This window comes from Drosophila persimilis, unplaced genomic scaffold, assembly GCF_003286085.1.
Source record: "Drosophila persimilis strain 14011-0111.01,24,50 unplaced genomic scaffold, DperRS2 tig00000000-arrow-pilon, whole genome shotgun sequence".
Taxonomy (NCBI): Eukaryota; Metazoa; Arthropoda; class Insecta; order Diptera; family Drosophilidae; genus Drosophila; species Drosophila persimilis.
In genome coordinates, this window is record NW_020825288.1 from 1,030,225 (window position 1) to 1,048,055 (window position 17,831).

General features: G+C 50.7%; 3 protein-coding genes across 7 annotated transcripts; 1 reads left to right on the plus strand and 2 right to left on the minus strand.

Moving 5' to 3' along the window:
* Positions 1-1,184: 1,184 nt before the first annotated feature.
* On the minus strand, positions 1,185-3,987 carry LOC6595330 (sodium-independent sulfate anion transporter). The gene is made up of 4 exons (XM_026994649.1): positions 2,591-3,987; positions 2,231-2,533; positions 2,014-2,159; positions 1,185-1,949 (listed from the first exon to the last, which is right to left on the minus strand). The coding sequence occupies exons 1-4, from the start codon at positions 3,723-3,725 to the stop codon at positions 1,617-1,619; spliced, it is 1,917 nt and encodes a 638-aa protein (XP_026850450.1). The 5' UTR covers positions 3,726-3,987; the 3' UTR covers positions 1,185-1,616.
* Positions 3,988-9,068: 5,081 nt separating this feature from the next.
* On the minus strand, positions 9,069-17,542 carry LOC6595328 (phosphoribosyl pyrophosphate synthase-associated protein 2). Of its 4 annotated transcripts, none has more exons than XM_026988216.1 (7): positions 17,358-17,542; positions 11,696-11,932; positions 11,344-11,632; positions 11,110-11,276; positions 9,939-10,086; positions 9,713-9,859; positions 9,069-9,645 (listed from the first exon to the last, which is right to left on the minus strand). In XM_026988216.1, exons 1-7 carry the CDS (start codon positions 17,375-17,377, stop codon positions 9,487-9,489), a joined length of 1,167 nt encoding a protein of 388 aa, XP_026844017.1. In that variant the 5' UTR covers positions 17,378-17,542; the 3' UTR covers positions 9,069-9,486. The 4 variants fall into 4 exon arrangements, with proteins under 4 accessions (XP_026844017.1, XP_026844020.1, XP_026844012.1 ...); XM_026988219.1 differs by lacking the exon at positions 17,358-17,542 and adding an exon at positions 16,546-16,745; XM_026988211.1 differs by lacking the exon at positions 17,358-17,542 and adding an exon at positions 12,088-12,116.
* LOC6595329 (cytosolic carboxypeptidase 6) lies at positions 12,192-16,250 on the plus strand. 2 transcript variants are annotated; one of them, XM_002020420.2, is made up of 6 exons: positions 12,192-12,734; positions 12,804-13,833; positions 13,903-14,468; positions 14,539-14,913; positions 14,988-15,303; positions 15,365-16,250. In XM_002020420.2, the coding sequence occupies exons 2-6, from the start codon at positions 13,773-13,775 to the stop codon at positions 15,943-15,945; spliced, it is 1,899 nt and encodes a 632-aa protein (XP_002020456.1). In that variant the 5' UTR covers positions 12,192-12,734; positions 12,804-13,772; the 3' UTR covers positions 15,946-16,250. The 2 variants fall into 2 exon arrangements, with proteins under 2 accessions (XP_002020456.1, XP_026844007.1); XM_026988206.1 differs by having other exon boundaries at positions 12,192-12,921.
* Positions 17,543-17,831: the final 289 nt, after the last annotated feature.

The following is a 17,831-nucleotide window of genomic DNA, read 5'->3' on the forward strand; positions in this document are numbered from 1 at the left end:
CACTCTGATAGATATGGTCAATATCTATAATTCGGCACTTGTGACTATGTGATATGTTAGGACTATACTACTGCTGGTTTGTAGAATTTAATCGTGACATTTCGTTACATATCGTGAGATAGAGGCATCCTTGCACATTTGTTGCACTTCAATACCCCATTAGATACCCCCCAATTTATCAATCGCTCAAAAAAGACTCGCGTCGATTACAGATTTAAATGCTTAAAAAGTTCGACCGTGGTGCTTCAAAAGACGTTTATATAATCGTGATAGGTATATGCTTATGAGCCAGAAACTAAACAGCAATCGAGTGGGAGTTCCAAGATGAGCAAAATCCCACAAAAGTTGTTCGAGCACGAGGCACTTTGAAGAAAATGGTCGCCCGTTTCTTCGGGAGAATGGGTCATGTGGCCATTGTTCCGCTAGATCTACGTAGGACTGTCAATCCCGCAATTTTTTTGCGGGAACGGCAGTGTACATGGGTTTATAAGATTTATAATATGCGGTTAACCAAGGGGATGATATAAAGCATTGGCTTAAATATAAGTTTTTACCGTGCAGGATTTTATTCTACCTTAAATTAAGAGCAACGGGTACAAATATTAGCAAATTCGTTATTAATTGCTAGAATATAAATCTAGAGAATTAGTCGGTGTGTCTCATCTGACAATGGTAACTAATTTAGCAAAGGCAATCTAATCTGCAGCAAGGCATTGCTGGGACCATTTGTTAAAAATTGATCCATTTGTGAGTAGAGATTTACTGCCTGAATCAAATCACAGCACCTCACCCTCGAGGAAGCCTTAAATCTAGCCAGAAGTCGATAAGATATTCAACAGGGTATAGAGTGGTCAATCATATGCCCGAAATAGTCACACCATAAAATCAGGCAATGAATGTTCAGAAATACCCATACATAATTACGGCTATCCAAGAATCGAGTGATTTACCAATGAAACAATTTAAAGCTTTCGATTCTCAACTGATCAAAGAATGGAAATGTGACATGGTCCAAAGAATCCAAAATTTCTAGAGGGATTACCTACCTACCTGTTACCTACTTATGTATGTATATAATTATTCGGTGAAAGGATGGACGATCCTGGATGTGGATTCCCATTCTGATCGTGGCCCCCAAGTAATGTTAATCACTTAATCCCAGAGATCAATTAAAAATGTACAGGTTCAGGCTTTTACTGTTCATTTTCTGGCTTTATTTAAGTACTTATCATAATACTCATCGTTGGCTATTGGTTTTCAATATAATACTATGCACAGCAGTAATATCGTGGGGGTGGGACTTGGATTTCGCTCAACAAAATTCGCAAATATTTCGGCAGAGGCCAAGGTGCGAAACGAACAAATGTAAAATAAATATAAATATGCGTACGAGTATACCTAAACTAGGCGACAATGGAGGATTGGCCCAACTTAAATGCTAATTAAGCTGCGAGCCATGTGAAATCTTACTGTCGACGCGACTTTGGCCATGTGCGTGGGCGACCAGTCGGTGGCCTCGGCGGGGCTCACAAGACTAACCTAAGACTGAGACTGCGACTAAGCAGAGACTAAGTGTGACGAGGTTGTAGCGGTCAGCAGATCGCATTTCAAACGGCTCAGGCCGAGCCCTTCTCCGCCAGCTTGGAGTGCAGCGTGGTGAGGTCGTAGATCACGACCAGGTCCTTGTTGAGGCCCTCGAAGACCTGCGCCACGCGCGGCTGGAGGTTGTAGAAGAACAGCGGCTGCTGGCGCTGGGCAAAGTCCATGACCATCGTGGAAATGACCTTGGCGGCGGTGAAGTCCGCTCCGTAAATGTGGGTGCAGTCGATCACAACGGGCAAGGTGGACTTGACTCCCTGCTTGTTGATCACCTTGCGAACGAACTCCATCGAGGGGAAGATCAGGCAGCGGTCGGGCGTGAGCATCAGGTACTTCAGGCCACTCGATGTCTGCGGAGGGAGAAGGATTTTTAGAGATCTTTTGTATGGGCGCGGCACTCTGGGGAGGACTCACCGCCAACGTCTCGATCCGCAGCTTGGGACGGGCCGCCTGGTAGAGGATGAACACCACATTGATGCCGATGCCCACGAGGATGCCCAGCTGCAGAGGCAGGACCAAACAGGCAAAGAAGGCGCCCAGGCCGGGAATGAGATCGGTTTCTAATGGGAGGAAGGGGGGGATAACATGAATAAACATTTTAAGGTTTCCAAAATATGCAAGAGCAACTCACTTTTGCTGTGCCACATCGGCTTGATCACTCGATACTGCACCATGAAGACGACGGCTGCTATGATGATGGAGGCGAGGGCCGCCTTGGGGATGTAGTAGAAGCAGGGGGTGAGGTAGAGCAGGGCGATGATCACGATCACGCTGGTGTACAGGTTCGAGAGCTGGGTGCGCACTCCGCTGGCATTGAGGATGGCGCCCCTCGCAATGCCTCCGTTGCTGCGCAGACCCTGGACGAAGGAGTTGGCCACGTTGCAGACCCCGGAGGCAATCAGCTCCTGCGTGGCATCTGTGGGCTTGCCATCGGCTGAGAGAAACATAGGCAGTCAGCAGAGTACATCGAAGGAATCACTAGCAAACTCACCAAAGGCCTGGACCACTGCCATCGTCTCGAGCAGGGCAATCAGCGGGACGACAATGAGGCCCGAGCCCAGAGTGCTGACCATATCCCAGAAGCTCTGGCCATCCACCAGCACCTCGCCGGTGGTTTCGTTCACAACAGCGTCGATGTGGAACGGCGGCGGCTGGAAGGAGGGCATGCCCTTGGGCACAAATCCCACCGTGCGGACGAGATCCTCCTGGCCGCTAACCGAGAGCCAGTACCCCAGACCTGCAGTGCCGCAGACGAGGAGAGCGTTCCGGGCCGTGCCCACCGTCCAGAAGATCCCCGTGAGGAGCGCCTGGCCGGAGGACTTGCCCTCCTTGGGGCCGACGCTGCAGCTGGCGAGGGCGCGCAGGCTGAGCAGCAGTGTGATGCAAATGAGGCCGAGGATAAAGTCCGGCCAGCTGATGTTGTGGATGTCATTCACGATGCTGATCCACACCTGCAGGAAGGTGTTGCCGCTGGTCTGGATCCCGAGAAAGTCCTTCATCTGGGAGCTGAAGATGATCAGGGAGACGGCGCTGGTGAAGCCCGCCCCCACTGGTCCCGAAACGAAGTCGATGAGGAAGCCCAGCCGGAACGCGCCCATCAGGATCTCGATGATGCCCGTGAGGAAGGTGAGCAGCGTGGCGATCTGCCAGCTCCCGCCCGCGATCTGGAAGGAAAGCAGCGCCGAGATGGCCGTGGGACCGATGGGCACGTCCTTGCTCGATCCGATAAAGATGTAGATGAAGCACCCCAGAAAACAAGCGTACAGACCGTACTGCAGGTCCAGCCCCGCTATGCCCGCGTAGGCCAGGGCCTGGGGAATCACCGTCAGCGCCACCGAGATGCCCGCCACAAGGTCGCCGAAGATGTAGTCCTTCTTGTACTGCGGCAGCCACGTCAGGATGGGGAAGCGCTTGTACAGCGTCTTCTTGCGGAAGATGTTGTGCCACAGGCTGCGGCAGCAGCCCCTCGAGGCCTCCAGGCAGCTCTCCGACTCCCCGGACTGCTCCTCCTGGACGATGCAGTCGCGCGACGTGTGATAGAGGGTGTTCGTGGGGATGTCCAGGGACACCTCAGAGTCCTCGTTGAAGGCCCCATTGGTGTGGCCGTTGTCCTCGCTGCGCGTCATTCTGGATGGATGTTGTGCGTAGTATTTTGTTGTGTCTTCTTGTCTGTTCCTTTTCTCTGTCTTCTTGTAGCCTCTATGGCCACATGGCACTCTCACGGGAACACTTCACTGTAACACTGATTGATCTTCGATCTCTGGAGCTTTGAGGCTGGGAGGCTGGAGGAGAACCGAAATGTACCGGAGCGAAGCGAACTATTCGCGTGCCCGTCCACTGGGGGAATGAATCGAAAACTGTCGCAGAGATCGGGCAAGAGCCAGCGGCAACGGCAGAAACGGCAGCAGACTAACAGTCCGCCGACTGCTGGGAACTGATTATAAAGAGTCGCTGGCAGCGGCAGCGCTTTCGAGACTATCCGCTGGCTTTCGTTATCGCCACTGCACCCCCCTCCCTCTGTCACCATCTTCCAGCGAACCCCCCAGCGTTAACCACACGCCCCAAACCGGCTCTCGACGAGCGCCCGCCTGTCGGCCGAGCGTGGGAGGGGGGCTTTTCATCGTGTAATTGCCCGAAGAAATGTAAATGACGCAGACCACAATAACCCCCATATGTGGACGGAATCAGGGGCTGCCCGGACACGGCTGTAAGTCGAGACTTTTGTGGGAAAAAGGCGCAGATTTCGCAGAGGGAAACTCCAACTGTAATGGAATCGTGTTCCCATATTCAACTTCCAAGCCGAGCTGAACCCACCAGAAAGTTCTTCTGAACCCGTGGAACCCCACTAGTTTGGTGTGTGTCACCTATGTTAATCCTCCATTAACCTCATAGTGGACATGGTATACACGAGTCGACAAACGAAGGAGTGCTGCAAGGAAGTCTCTGACTCTGATATACAGGGCATTCCCTGTGCGGTTTAAGATCTGGTATTTTTCTAAGAGATGTTGCTGGTTTGCCCATTTCTACAGGGTATCCCTTAGCCACCTTCGCATGTTTCCCTTGCTGCCTGCTTGGAAAATCAACAACTTTTGCTGCGATTTTCTGCACGTGCTGGCCCCGAACATGGGAACCTGAGCAGCCGTCGCATTCCATTCCATGCTAATCGATAGGATTTTCACGCCCCACGATGGAGATTGGAGGCACAAGACCCAGCAGATTCCCAGGCTTCCCCATCCAAGCCGATTTCCACATCATTGCTTTAATGCAAATGCAAATGCAAATACGATCCGAATTGTTTGCTTTGATGCAATTGCATTCGATTGCATCACTTGTTCTAAGGGAAGGTGGGAGTCTGCCATAGAAGGGCGCGAACTTGGATGATTACGGAGTGAATCTGATGCAATATGGTTTGTTCAAAGCATCTCTGTTCACCGAATTGTGTATCCTCTTGAAAGTACCCCATGAACGGGGCCATAGCGCCACAGGCGGAGGCTATCTTTACTGCCTGTGGGCTATCGGCTATCGGCTACCGGCTACCGTCTATCGCTTTCGTCGCTGCTTGTCGGCACGGGAAATCAATCAGCCGTAAGAGCATATAAATCAGTTTGAAGTGTGCGCGCTTCATAAATCAATCGTACGAGTACGGCTGAGATAAAAGCCGGAATTTAGCTGACGGAGGGTTCCTCCACACCGTGCCACTCCGTACTAGTTCTCCCACCATTTCGGCATCGCCTCAAACCGGTCGAGCTGCCACAGTACATATTATTAGTCCGTCAAACTGTCCATCCATCTATCGGCTGTAAGTGGAATAACTCAATTGCCAATTAAGTAAGATTCGCGGTTCGGTAGAGCGATCCATAGATCTTGCTACGACTTTAATGGGAATTGCCGGACTGCAGTTCTGGTCGTGTCTTTTTTTTGCGGTTCTTTTGCGCATTTGCATACCAAGAATTTTCTGCAGAATTCAGAACATAAAGTAAAAAAACTGGAATCCCTTCCTGGGGGTTTTTTTCCACTCAGACTCTGCCCCGGAGACCTTGTCTCCAAATGGTGCCCCTCTTTGTTATTAATCGCATATTAAATCATCTTCGATACGGAACAAAGTCTCCCACCAAATGGGGAACACGCGTCCAGCGGCTGATCTATTGCGCAGAGCTGAAAGCGATCAAACTAATGGAAAAGAGACACCTTTTTCTCAGAGTAAGCGTAAGCCGACGATTGCCTGCCCTTCTCTGGCGGTCTTCTATGGAATGTGGGTGAGAGTACCCCCCGCCCTGGGATCCATTCGCATTGATCTCTGATCGATCTGTTCTCTGCGATACTTTCACGCCATTCCCCGCGAATATTTATAAGTTCAGTCGCCCGTTCAGTGTGGATTTTGTGGCTTAATCAGATATGTAACACTCGGAGGGGCAATTCGCGTTACTCATACGCAGTGGGACAGCGAAAACCCCCCGTAGAGGAACGGGGAACATAATAGAACAATTAAATGTGCATAACTAACCCGAGAGTCAGACAATTATAATTTTTGAGCACATTTAATTCGCTTTTAATTTCGCAGGCGTGCGGATAATTGTTTTGACTGATTCTCTGTTTGTCTCTGCTGTTTCTCTTCACCCTTCTATCTCGTTTTTTGGTTAGACGGCATTTAACCGTGGCCAACAGATGCTGGGAGGCTGTCTGGAAGGCTTAGTCGTCTTGGCCAGCATAAATCTTGAGTGTGCGTAGGCGGCCTACTTTTGGAGAGATTTGTGATCTCTCTAGGCCCTTGAGCGGGTCCAGATTTCGGCAGTTATAGTCGGGGGAGGGCACCATGGAATCCCAAGGTGTTTGCCTGTTTGATAAGCGCAATCACGTGGAGTGGGGAGTGGGAAGTGGGGATGGGAGTGGAATGGCCTCCCCCTACGGCGGAAAGGCTTGTCGATCTGTATGCACTGCTTGCTCCAGATATGTACTTGCTTATGGAAAGCACGTTCCAGGGAATGTGATTATAACTGCAACTGCATCTGAGTCTATAGGCAGATCTCGAAAGGCAAACAGCGGCGAACCCCGAACAATGAATGGCAAACAAACAAACAAACTGTTAATTGAGCATTCGGTCAATTGTATGAGGCTTAAGCATTACGCAAGCTTATCACCTCCACCCCCTCTTGGCAATGTTGGCAGTCTTGGCACTCGTGTGCAGCGGCCTGCATTGAGGCGTGTAAAGTACCCGAACGCCGAAGTAAGGCTTCACGTGACTCAAACCCGTCGGTCGGGTATCCAAATCGGGTGTTCATGCTCGAATATCATGTCGATATTTATCTGCGAGACGACACTCGGCGACGTCTGAGGTCAGAGTCGAGGAAGTCCCCCTGTAATGGATGTCAGGGACCCAGGCTCAATGGCAGCCAAAGCCAAATGCCAGGGGCATGTCCAACAAAACAGACCCGCAGATCATCCAAGAACCTCCCCTCCAGCCAGACGAGAAAAACAAGTAAGCGAGCACCCTCTTGGACCTGGCCAAAGCGATTCTCTCTCACGTGATCGTATCCGATCCAAAGCGATCCAAAGCGATCCAAAGCGATCCAAAGCGACCCGGGTCGGCGGAGACGCTTGTTGCTTTTATGGCGGCAATAACCGCAGAAATGGCAGCGAAACTGAATTAATTTTGGTCACATGACCGGGCCAGAAGAAAACAAAACGAAATGTAGATATAACCAGCTGAAAAAAAAGAAGAAAAAGCACTTCAGCATCTGTCGTTTGTATATTTTTACGCACACCATCATCAGAGGGGTACTCAAGAGGTGAAAGGAAGGTTTTTGCATTGGAATTTCAGCGAAGAGAAGACAGGGAAGTATGGGGTTTCACAGAAGACATCTAACGCTCGAGAGGGTAAAGCACCTTCTATTAAAGTAATAGTACCCCTCCAGGCTTGGGTACCCCTGCTGCTGCTGGCGATGATGATTTAAATGTAAAGCATATAACGAGTCCGAGTCCGAGTCATCGGAATGCTAATTTTGAGCGATCTGGTCGTGTGACTAGTTTTGTTTTGCTGTCGTCATCTCGAATAGATTCATTCGTACTGCCAGACAAAATGCAAATCATCGAAGCGTAGAGGCCAGAAATCGTTCTCCCGCCCCCAAAGGGCAATGCTATGGGAACTACTGGCATATGCCGATGATGGTCCATTAAAATGTGGCGGCTAATTTCGCAGTCAGGTGCTAAATCCAATCCAATCCAGTGGCGTGCTAATGGGTCGCCAACGAGCTGCGCAAATTAACAAATCAATTTTCTCGAGTGATAAACAAAAATCAAACAAAATCACACGACGGAAACAACAGAGAGTTCCCGGTTATCAGGCATGCCAAATGCCAAACATTTCAGCGGGCGAGACAATTGAAATTGTAATTGGATCTGAAAATGCTGGTGTCGCGGGGTGGGAATGATAGAACACGGACCCATTACAATTGATGGCCCGCTAATGGCAAGGGAGCCGCTACTACTGCGATGATCTGGACCCATTCCCATGCCCCGAGAGACCCGTGCCTCCAGACGGAAGTCAGTTCAATGCACGCCATGCCATGCCACGCCAGGCACACGCGACTCGGCCTGTGGGTGGGGAGGGGGCCTGGGACTATTCCAGGGGTTACCCGAGCATGTGCATTGTTTCGATTCCCATTTAAATCCAACAATTAGCATAGCAGTGTCTTCTAAGATTAGTGGCAGATTTCCTGGGGATTATCTAGCGCGTTTTTACAATGTTTTTGTTTGCTTTTCCCCGCAAGTCGCTAGATAATGGAGCAGCAGATGTCACATTGATGGAGCCGAGCCGCGAAAAGGTATCTCTGCTGTGTGCTGCTCCGTTTCTGTTTGGATTTGGGCGTGCAAACAGCGCAAGGTTTATCGCTTTTGGCCCCTAGGCAGCGGTAGCGGCAGCGGCAGCGGCAGAGGTAGAGCTAGAGGCCAGCGCCCGGCAAATATGCGGCATTGTCTGAGATCAAATATAGATAAAAGACCCCAAGTACCGATCGTCATCGGAGCTGCATTCCTCTGGAGCTGTGGCATTTAGCAATGCAAATTTATCGCATACCAGACTAATCTGTGTGGCTCTTCTGATCCATGATTTATGTGCCCTGAGGAGGCAGGTGGTCTCTGATTTATGTCCCAGAGACGGAGACCAGACTGTAGCTGTTGCACAAGCGTTAGTCACGCGGAACAGCCCGGAGATGCAGTCGGACACTCTTCACCCTCCGTTGTAATCTTATCAGATGTCTACATTTCCGTACACAGACGACATCTGTCATATACCTAGGGTTTTTTGTGTGCGCCAACACACGACTCAAAATTATGATCATTTATGGAACGGAATGGCCGTTCAATTAAGTGGATGCCAATTGAAATCCATAAATTCTAGCCATAAAGATACACCTTTATGGATCGCTGCAGTGGGACGAGGCGGCTAATCTGCACTGAGAGTCCGGGTCGGATTTGAGTACAATCAGATTTTATTTCGACAAACTACTGTGGGCTAGAGCTTAAGACTACAAGAGAGAGCTGGTGAGGGTGCCCTGGAGAAGCACGAAACGAGTGGAGTGAAAGTCTTGCTTTGTAGTGTAGTATAGTGGAGTGGGTGTTGTTGGGCGTAAGGTAATGCCTGAAAGTATGCCTTGATAGCCGGTGTACAAGTGTTATTGGACTGGATTATTTGTTTATTTGAGCAAACGAGCGAGCGCTGGGCGCCTTGCAATGGTTTCTAAAGCGAAAAAACAAGCAATATAAAGAAGAACATAGCACCCCGAAGGATCCGGGGATGAAAATTTTTTGGGACCTCAACAGAATGAACTAAAAAGTGTGGGTGAGTATATGGGATACATGGGATGAGTGTGTAGTGTTCGCAGGGGATCCTTAGTCCTCCAGGGTAACGTTGCGGAAGAGATACGACATGGACTCCTTGTTGTGGATGCGGCGTATGGCCTCGGCGATCAGTATGGAGATGTCGATCGTCTTGATCTTGTGGCACTGCAGTTTCTGTATCTCGTGTGGAATGGTATTGGTGACAACGATCTACGGCAAACAGATTGAACGAAGAGTTATCCTTAGAGCAGAATGGACAAACGGGGCTCGAACATACCTCATCAATGCAGGACTCATCTAGCAGACGGGGCGCATCTGAGCTGAGCAGACCGTGCGTGGCCAGCACGTAGATCTTGCAGGCTCCGTTCTCCTTCAGCATCTCGGCGGCGGCCACAAATGACTGGACATCATCAATCAGATCATCCTGGGAGGAGACCGACAGAGATTAGGGGCGTGGTTAATGGCGAGCGCTATAGGCATTCTCTGTGAGGAATTATACTCACAACCATGATGGCTATGCGTCCATTTACATCGCCCACGATCGTGAGTGGCGGCTTGACCTTCACCGGATGCTCCGGCACGCCCACCGACACCGAGGTGGTGCGCTGTCGGCTGCTGCTGCTGATGGGTGCGTGTTGTGGAGTAGAGTTTCTTTACGGATTAGAGTGGTTGGTCGAGGGTCCGAGGGTCGATTGTGGTGCAGTGTGTGGTGTCGTGTGTTGGTAACCAAAAAAGAAACAGAACCGTGTGGGCGGGGGTTGGGGAGTGGGGAGAAAGGATGGGGGGTTGAGTGGCAATCGATTAGAAATCATAAATTAATTCGAATGAATAATCAAATAAATAAAAAAATACGCACCTAGGCGCCGCTGGAAAGCACATTTCAACTGAATTTCCTAATAAATTGCTATACGCACTGCTTGAACACAAATAAAGAGAAATTTCGTTTGTTTTTCGTCTTTTCGAATGTTGGATTTTGAATTTCGGATTCATCTGCTGCCAGCTGCCTCGCGTATCGAGCTTCTGGCAGTGGGTGGAAACAGAAGCGAAAGCAGAGCAAAGCGGCTACAAATCGGAGGAGTCTACGGATAAAGTGCCTCCTGTCTGTCTACGGCTGTGAAGTACGGTCTACAGGACAGAAGCCAACGACAGACAGAACAGATCTAAATGGTCTAGCGAATGGCATATGTCCATGGAAGGGTGCGTTTCAGAAGAGTGAGACACTTGAAAGGTACCAATATTTGCAGATAAAGCATGAGCTTCATCTACAGACAATGGATTGGATGTTGAATAAAGCATTCGATTGCTCATCAGATATGCGAATTCTCACTGCAATAGTGGAGTTTTCCTTTCATTTGTCTTTGTTGACAATTCCGAAACGCACACACTTCCCATTTATGATATTTTTGAGATAAACACGAGTCGTATAATGATTTGATAGCTTTGCGGGTGATAAATGACGAACATTCTAGTGCTTTTCCAAATAAAACAATACAGATTCTAGTGCAGAGTGCTAATCGAGTGATTCAAAGTGCTTCCAGCTTCGGTTTTAAAACAAAGCTTAGGGGAAAAGATCAACAGAACACAACCAGAACACAACTCATGGAAGAACAGACAATTGCTAGGGCCGGGATAGCAGCGAGGCCTACAATTGAGATCTGCGGACTGGGGACTTACCTGGTCGGCGGAGGCGAGTAGCGGCCATCGACCTCGTCGCTTTCTGCCTCCTTTTGCTCGCCATGGATGACGGCCAGGCCCAAACGCAGCCGCTCCGCATAGGAGTTGGCCTTCTTGGCTACGCCTGGATTGCGGGCCACAATCACGGAATTGCGATATTCGGGTATCTGCCAAGGGATGCATTTAGTTTAGTTCTCTGTGCATTTTCCGGACTATTCTATGGCTGGCACTCACGCTCTCCTGGATGTACTGCAGAAGGAAGGGCGAGGCCCGCAGGTTGTCCACGGGTATATCGAAGAAGCCCTGGATCTCCTTCTGGTGCAGGTCCATCGTGATGATGTGCGTGAGGCCCGAGGTGCACATCATCTTGGCCAGCAGCTTCGAGACGATGCAGCCACGCTTGCGCATCTTGCACTGCTTCGAGTACGGCAAGTACGGGATCACGCCCACAATGGAGCGGGCCGACGAGGTCTTGCACGCGTAGGCCATGATTAGCAGCTCCATAATGTTGTTGTTCGCGTCCCTGGGGGAAAGAGGAGAAGATTGTTAGATGGGCGACTCGCTATTCTACAGATACTGTGTCTACTTGGTGCCCGTCTGGATGATGTAGATGTCCTTGCCCCGCACCGAGTCACTGATCTCGACAATCGTCTCTCGATTGGACTTGTGGAAGACGGAACAGCCGCCGTTCTTCAGACCCATGCGATCGGCGACCATGTTGGCGAGATCCGGGTGCGAGTTGCCATTGATGATGACAATGTCCGACGTGGAGGTGTTGTCCATGTCGCTCCTGCAACGCTTCGGTGGGCGCACACTGCCTAGTCTGTAACGTAATCAGAGCACACGATAATTAGGGGACACATAGAACAGGGCAAGGGGGGAAAACGAAATGGAAACGCAACAGAAACAGTAACAGAAAACATAAAAACAGAAAGCGGGGAATGGGTGCGGTGCGGTGCGGTGCGGGGGGATAGCTACCTGCGTTTGGACATTCTACTGGGGATTGGGTTTGGGTTCATTCACTCCCGTATTCCGTAATCCCATAACCATTAATATAACGCATACGCCACCGCGTTGCCGCAGTCGTTACCGTTCCCACGTTACCCTCGCGCGCACTTGGGGAGCCCTGCCGCACGTATATCGATTAGCCCCAGTGAACCAATTCCTCAACAGAACAGAGAACAGAGAACACAGAACCGAACCACGGATAGAACGCAATCGCAATTAGTGCTGCTGCTGCTGCTACTGATACTTTGTTGCCCAGTTCGGTGGCGACTCCCTGGCTAGCGCAACCGAAACAGAAACCGCAGCCGAACGCCAGTGCGCATTCCCTCTTCCGGTATTCGGGTAATCCGGTATCGATCAAACAAGGGGCACCCCGTACACATGTGAGTGGCGTGGCAACGTCAACGTGTGCCGCCGTCAGACCCACAGCGGAACCGCCACTCAGTCAGAACCGTCAGGCAGTCGGCAGTCGAGCGAGAGGAGGGAGCGGAGGAGCGTCTGCTACACGGGGATTAGCACCATCTCAGATAGAAATCTACGCGCACGCGACTTGCCGCGACATTCGAGTGGCATCGAAGAAAAGTGAAAGCCAAAGGAAAGCCAAGGAACCCCATCTTCAGGTACAGGCCAGTGGTACAGTGGGGCGTGTCGGTGGCTAATTGAATTTCTATTTCTAAACTCACTCGCAGGTCACTCGAGGTGGAAGGGCGAACTGGAGACAGCAGCAGGAGCAGAAGCAGCAGCAACAGCAGGACCGCAGCAAGTGCATGGGTTGAGGAGAGAGAGGCGCAGGAATGGGCGATTCAGGTGAGTGAAATGGCCATAAATGTGGCAGCGATAAGCGAGTCTGATGCGAGGCATATTTGTGGGCAGAGCGAGATGTGAATATCCTTCAGGGAAGGCGCATCGAGCTTTTTGAGCTCGAATCAAAGGCAACGTTGAAGGTGCTTTGGGTCTTTCAGTCGAGTCTAATTTTGGGGGAAGTGCTGAACACCTTTGAGGCGTTTTAAATATTCCTCCATTAGGATGGAAGTATTGATAAAGCAATCACATGTCTGCGCCTGCGATAAGGACTTCCACAACGAGTATCCAGGGAACTAATTCTTATCGCATAGCTTTATTCCGATTTTCGTTTACTTTTCGTGTAGAGGAAAATGAATAGTCGTATGGCTTCTAGGAATCCTAATAGTCTAAGGGAATGCGGGAATAGGAATATAGATGCCATATTTCCCTCCTTAGGGTATCGATGAAGCCATTTTTAGAAACTTCAAGGCTCCTTTTTAGGGGGGCGACGCAACCACGAGGCGACTATTCAATTTTAGACACATTTGACGTCTCGCTTAGACTTTTCTTGAGGCGTTGCAGTTGCGGCAGCGAGTGCCCTGGAAACTGGCGGCACGCATATGTGCCACATAACGGGGCAGCAGCAGGAGCAGGGGCTGTGGCCGGGAGGCACAAGTTTAAAGATAGCATCTGGGAGGGATTAGAAAGGAGGTGGTGCAGTCGGCCCATCCGCAGGCGAAGAAAGTTATGACAGGTTGGGGCTGCCTGCCAGAGGATTAGGTCCGACACTTCAGAGGCCCTTCGACTTAGAGGAAAGTAGAACGTTCCCAGAGGCAGACGCACAAAACAGAAGACGCGGAACAGTAAACGACATAATGCTGGGCATTGCCTGTGATCCGCTTGAGCACACGAGCATGTACGAGCGTGGCTCGGAGGGTATAAGAGCATATACGACATTATAAGTCCACTTCCACTGATTGACCTTCCCCCAATTTCCATTTACAGACAGCGAGGACAGCGATGGAGAGGGCGGCCTGGGCAATGTGTCCCGCGTGATTATCCGTCCGCCGGGGCAGAGCGGCAAGGCGAAGCGGGGCCATTTGTGCTTCGATGCGGCCTTCGAGACGGGGAATCTGGGCAAGGCCGAGCTGGTGGGGGAGTTCGAGTACGATCTGTTCCTGCGGCCGGACACGTGCAATCCGCGCTTCCGCTTTTGGTTCAACTTCACGGTGGACAACGTCAAGCAGGACCAGCGGGTGCTCTTCAACATCGTGAACCTCAGCAAGAGCCGCAATCTGTTCGCCTCCGGCCTCACGCCACTCGTCAAGAGCTCCAGTCGGCCCAAGTGGCAGCGGATGTCCAAGCGGCAGGTGTTCTTCTACCGGTCGGCCATGCACCAGGGCCACTACGTCCTCAGCTTTGCCTTCATCTTCGAGAAGGAGGAGGACGTCTACCAGTTCGCTCTGGCCTGGCCCTACAGCTACTCCCGCCTCCAGTCCTATTTGAATGTGATCGATGCACGGCAGGGCACAGACAAGCGCTTCACGCGATGCGTCCTCATCAAGTCGCTGGTGAGTGCAGTGGAGTCCTCTCTTGTTTCCTGTTTCCAGATTCCCGTCTCTAACCGTCTTTTTCCCGCAGCAAAACAGAAATGTGGATCTGCTGACCATCGATCAGGTGACGCATAAGCAGCGCTCCACCAATCGCTTGGATCGCAGCTTCATTCGTGTCATCGTGATCGTCTGTCGGACGCACTCCAGCGAGGCCCCCGCCTCCCACGTCTGCCAGGGCCTGATCGAGTTCCTCGTGGGCAACCATCCGGTAGCGGCGGTCCTGCGCGAGAACTTTGTGTTCAAGATCGTGCCGATGGCCAATCCGGATGGCGTGTTCCTGGGCAACAACCGCTGCAATCTGATGGGCCAGGACATGAACCGCAACTGGCATCTGGCCTCGGAGTTCACGCAGCCGGAGCTGCACGCCATCAGGGGGATGCTGAAGGAGCTGGATAATTCGGATGTGAGTGCGGGTTTGCAGTGGAAGTGGAATTGGATCTCAGATGGAGATGGACTCACCTGCTCCTCCCTTTGCAGACATATCAGATTGATTTCGTGATCGATCTGCATGCCAACAGCAGCATGCACGGCTGCTTCGTGTACGGGAACACGTACGAGGATGTCTACCGCTACGAGCGACACCTGGTCTTTCCGCGACTCTTCGCCAGCAATGCCCCCGACTATGTGGCCGAGCACACGATGTTCAATGCCGACGACCGAAAGGCGGGCAGCCTCAGGAGATTCAGCTGCGAGCGCCTCAGCGACACGGTAAACGCCTACACCCTGGAGGTGTCCATGGCGGGTCATTTTCTGCGCGACGGCAAGACGGTGGCCCTCTACAACGAGGATGGATGTGAGTACAGCCACTCCGCCAGATGTTCTCTATCTATATTCTTCCCTTGCCTCTTTCGTAGACTACCGCGTGGGTAGGAATCTCGCCCGCACCCTGCTCCAGTACTACCGCTTTATCAACATCCTGCCCGTGCCCCTCGTGCCGGAGGTGCGGGGCAAACGAAGGGGCCGCCTGCGCAACCAGCACTCCCGCTCACGTTCCAAGACGCGCTACGAGGTCAAGCCCCGACCCAAGACCCCGCGCTGTCACGCCCCCATATCGTACAACAATCTGAGCATCTGCTACGATTCCGGAGGAGGTGGAGGAGGATCCTCCGATGAAGGAGGCTTCTCCCCCGTCCGACCACTGGCACCCGGAAGCAGCAGCTTCAGCGGCTGCCGCAACTACCGGAGGGCGGCTACAGCCACTTGCCCTGCGGCCCACGATCAGTATTCCTCTTTTTCCTTGGGTGCACTCAAAACAGGAAGTGATCATGGAGGAGCCGTTGGCCAGGGCAAGAGATCGGCGAGGGTGACCATTGAGGTGCCGCTGCCCGTGAACGTACCCCCCAAGCCCTACCTCTCCATCATTGACCTCAATCAGCTGACGAGGGGCAGCCTGAAGCTCAAATCGAACAGTTTCGATGCAGCCGACAGGCGATAGAAAGAGAGTGAGTGAGTGAGAGAGAGAGAGAGAGAGTAAGTGGATAACTGTAATTGTTCCTTTTGTACGCTTTCCGCTTCGTTTTTTCTAAATAAACAGTTAATGTCTCCGAAAATTGAGCAACAAGTCAGGTGGGTCGGCGAATGAGTGGGAATGCCATTTGCTGGGCTTATCCGCTTATCTCTGTGCTGTTGCGCACTATTTGGCCCCCTGCCAGGAGGCGATTCGTCGGGAGGGGAATGACTCGACTCATTGCATTGCGAGATAGCACTCATCACTCGTATCAAGTCGAATCATGTCTAGGTGGATGTCTATTGCATATTTAAAGCGCCGTTAGATGTGACTACGAACAAATAAACAAAGAGCAGCCACTATGCAAACACACGAACACACACACACACAGTGTGAGAAATGAGTGGCAAGTGAGTCGAGTGTGTGCGACGCGACCTTCTACTCAACAACAGCACGTGAGTGCAGAGTGCGAGTGTAATATCAATTAGCTGGATGTCTGTCCCACTTTTATCTTATCTTATACACACATTTATATAGCAAATTATACCAATGCAGTCAGCGGCAGGCATCAGCTGTACCACCCATTACCTGGGAAAGGATCGGGGGCAGGCGACAGAAATCTCACTCAGCCACACTCGACTCGGAAAACACGCGCGAAAACCGCTGATAAGAGTGTGGCGAGCGTGCCAGCAGCAAGGCGGAATGTGAGTGGATCAGCAGGCAGGCAGCAACCGAAAGACCGAACCGAGTGTAAGGGCTTCCGACCTGATTAACGCATTCAATTAACATGAAATCAATAAAAAAAAGACAGACCGCACTCTTCTTTCTCGGTTCCTCTTTTGTATAAATAAAAGCGAATTGGAATAGAAGGCAAAATGGAGCGCAAAATAGAGTGAGGTGAGAGCGGCCAGCGTTGCCAGACTGCCAGAGTAAGATGCGAACAGCTGTTTGATGTGGCAGTGTATGGATGCAGTTATTTAAATTATTCAAAATAAATGTTTTTAAATGGTAAATAAAAAAATCAAAGCAAAGAGAACACCAGATCACGGGGAGGGTGGTGAAGGGCACAGTATGGGAGCAGGAACTGGTTTTTTGGTTAGCACGCAATTTCAAATTGGTTAAACAAACAAGCAACAGAAACGTCTGTACATATAAATGGAATATATTCTCACAACCTGGCTAACAGCATGTTGACGGGCACTGGGAAGGTAGACACAGACACAGTCACAGGAGGGAGAGGGAGAGGAGTGGAGAACACAAATGATTAAAACACAAAGCGGGAGGGAGGAGGGTAGATACACACACACACAAACATCAGAAACACGCAGTGGGAGAGACACTAATTAAATTATATATGGAACACAGAAATATGTAAATGGAAAGCCAAAAGCCGCTTTTACTTGTTCCGCTGCAGCAGCATGACGCAGTTCCTCTGAATATGGCTGCACTTCTTCGATATCTATATCTATGTCTTCTTTTCCTTCTGCTCTTGTTTTCGTTGTTTTATCTGAATTATTGATTGAAACTCTCGAGTTATTTTTACAGTTATTCTGACTCTTTCGCTGCGCGTGAGAACAGCAACTGCTACACACGGTGCAGCACAGAGAAATAAATAGAGAAGTACATACACACACACTGAACTTAGCTGAAGCAACTAGAGAGATAATTACTCTTTGGGGAGGACACGTTCGAAAATAAATTGCTCCGAAATGAGTTTCTAATCTGCCAGCTGTTGAGTGTTGCGCGGGGCGTTGCCAGACAGTCGTTCTGCGCGAATGAGCACATTTTGTGCACTCGATAAAAACACTCGACTGGCAAATTGGTAAGCGGGGAAAATTTTAAATGTGGAGCGTGCAAAATATTTTGTTTTAGCG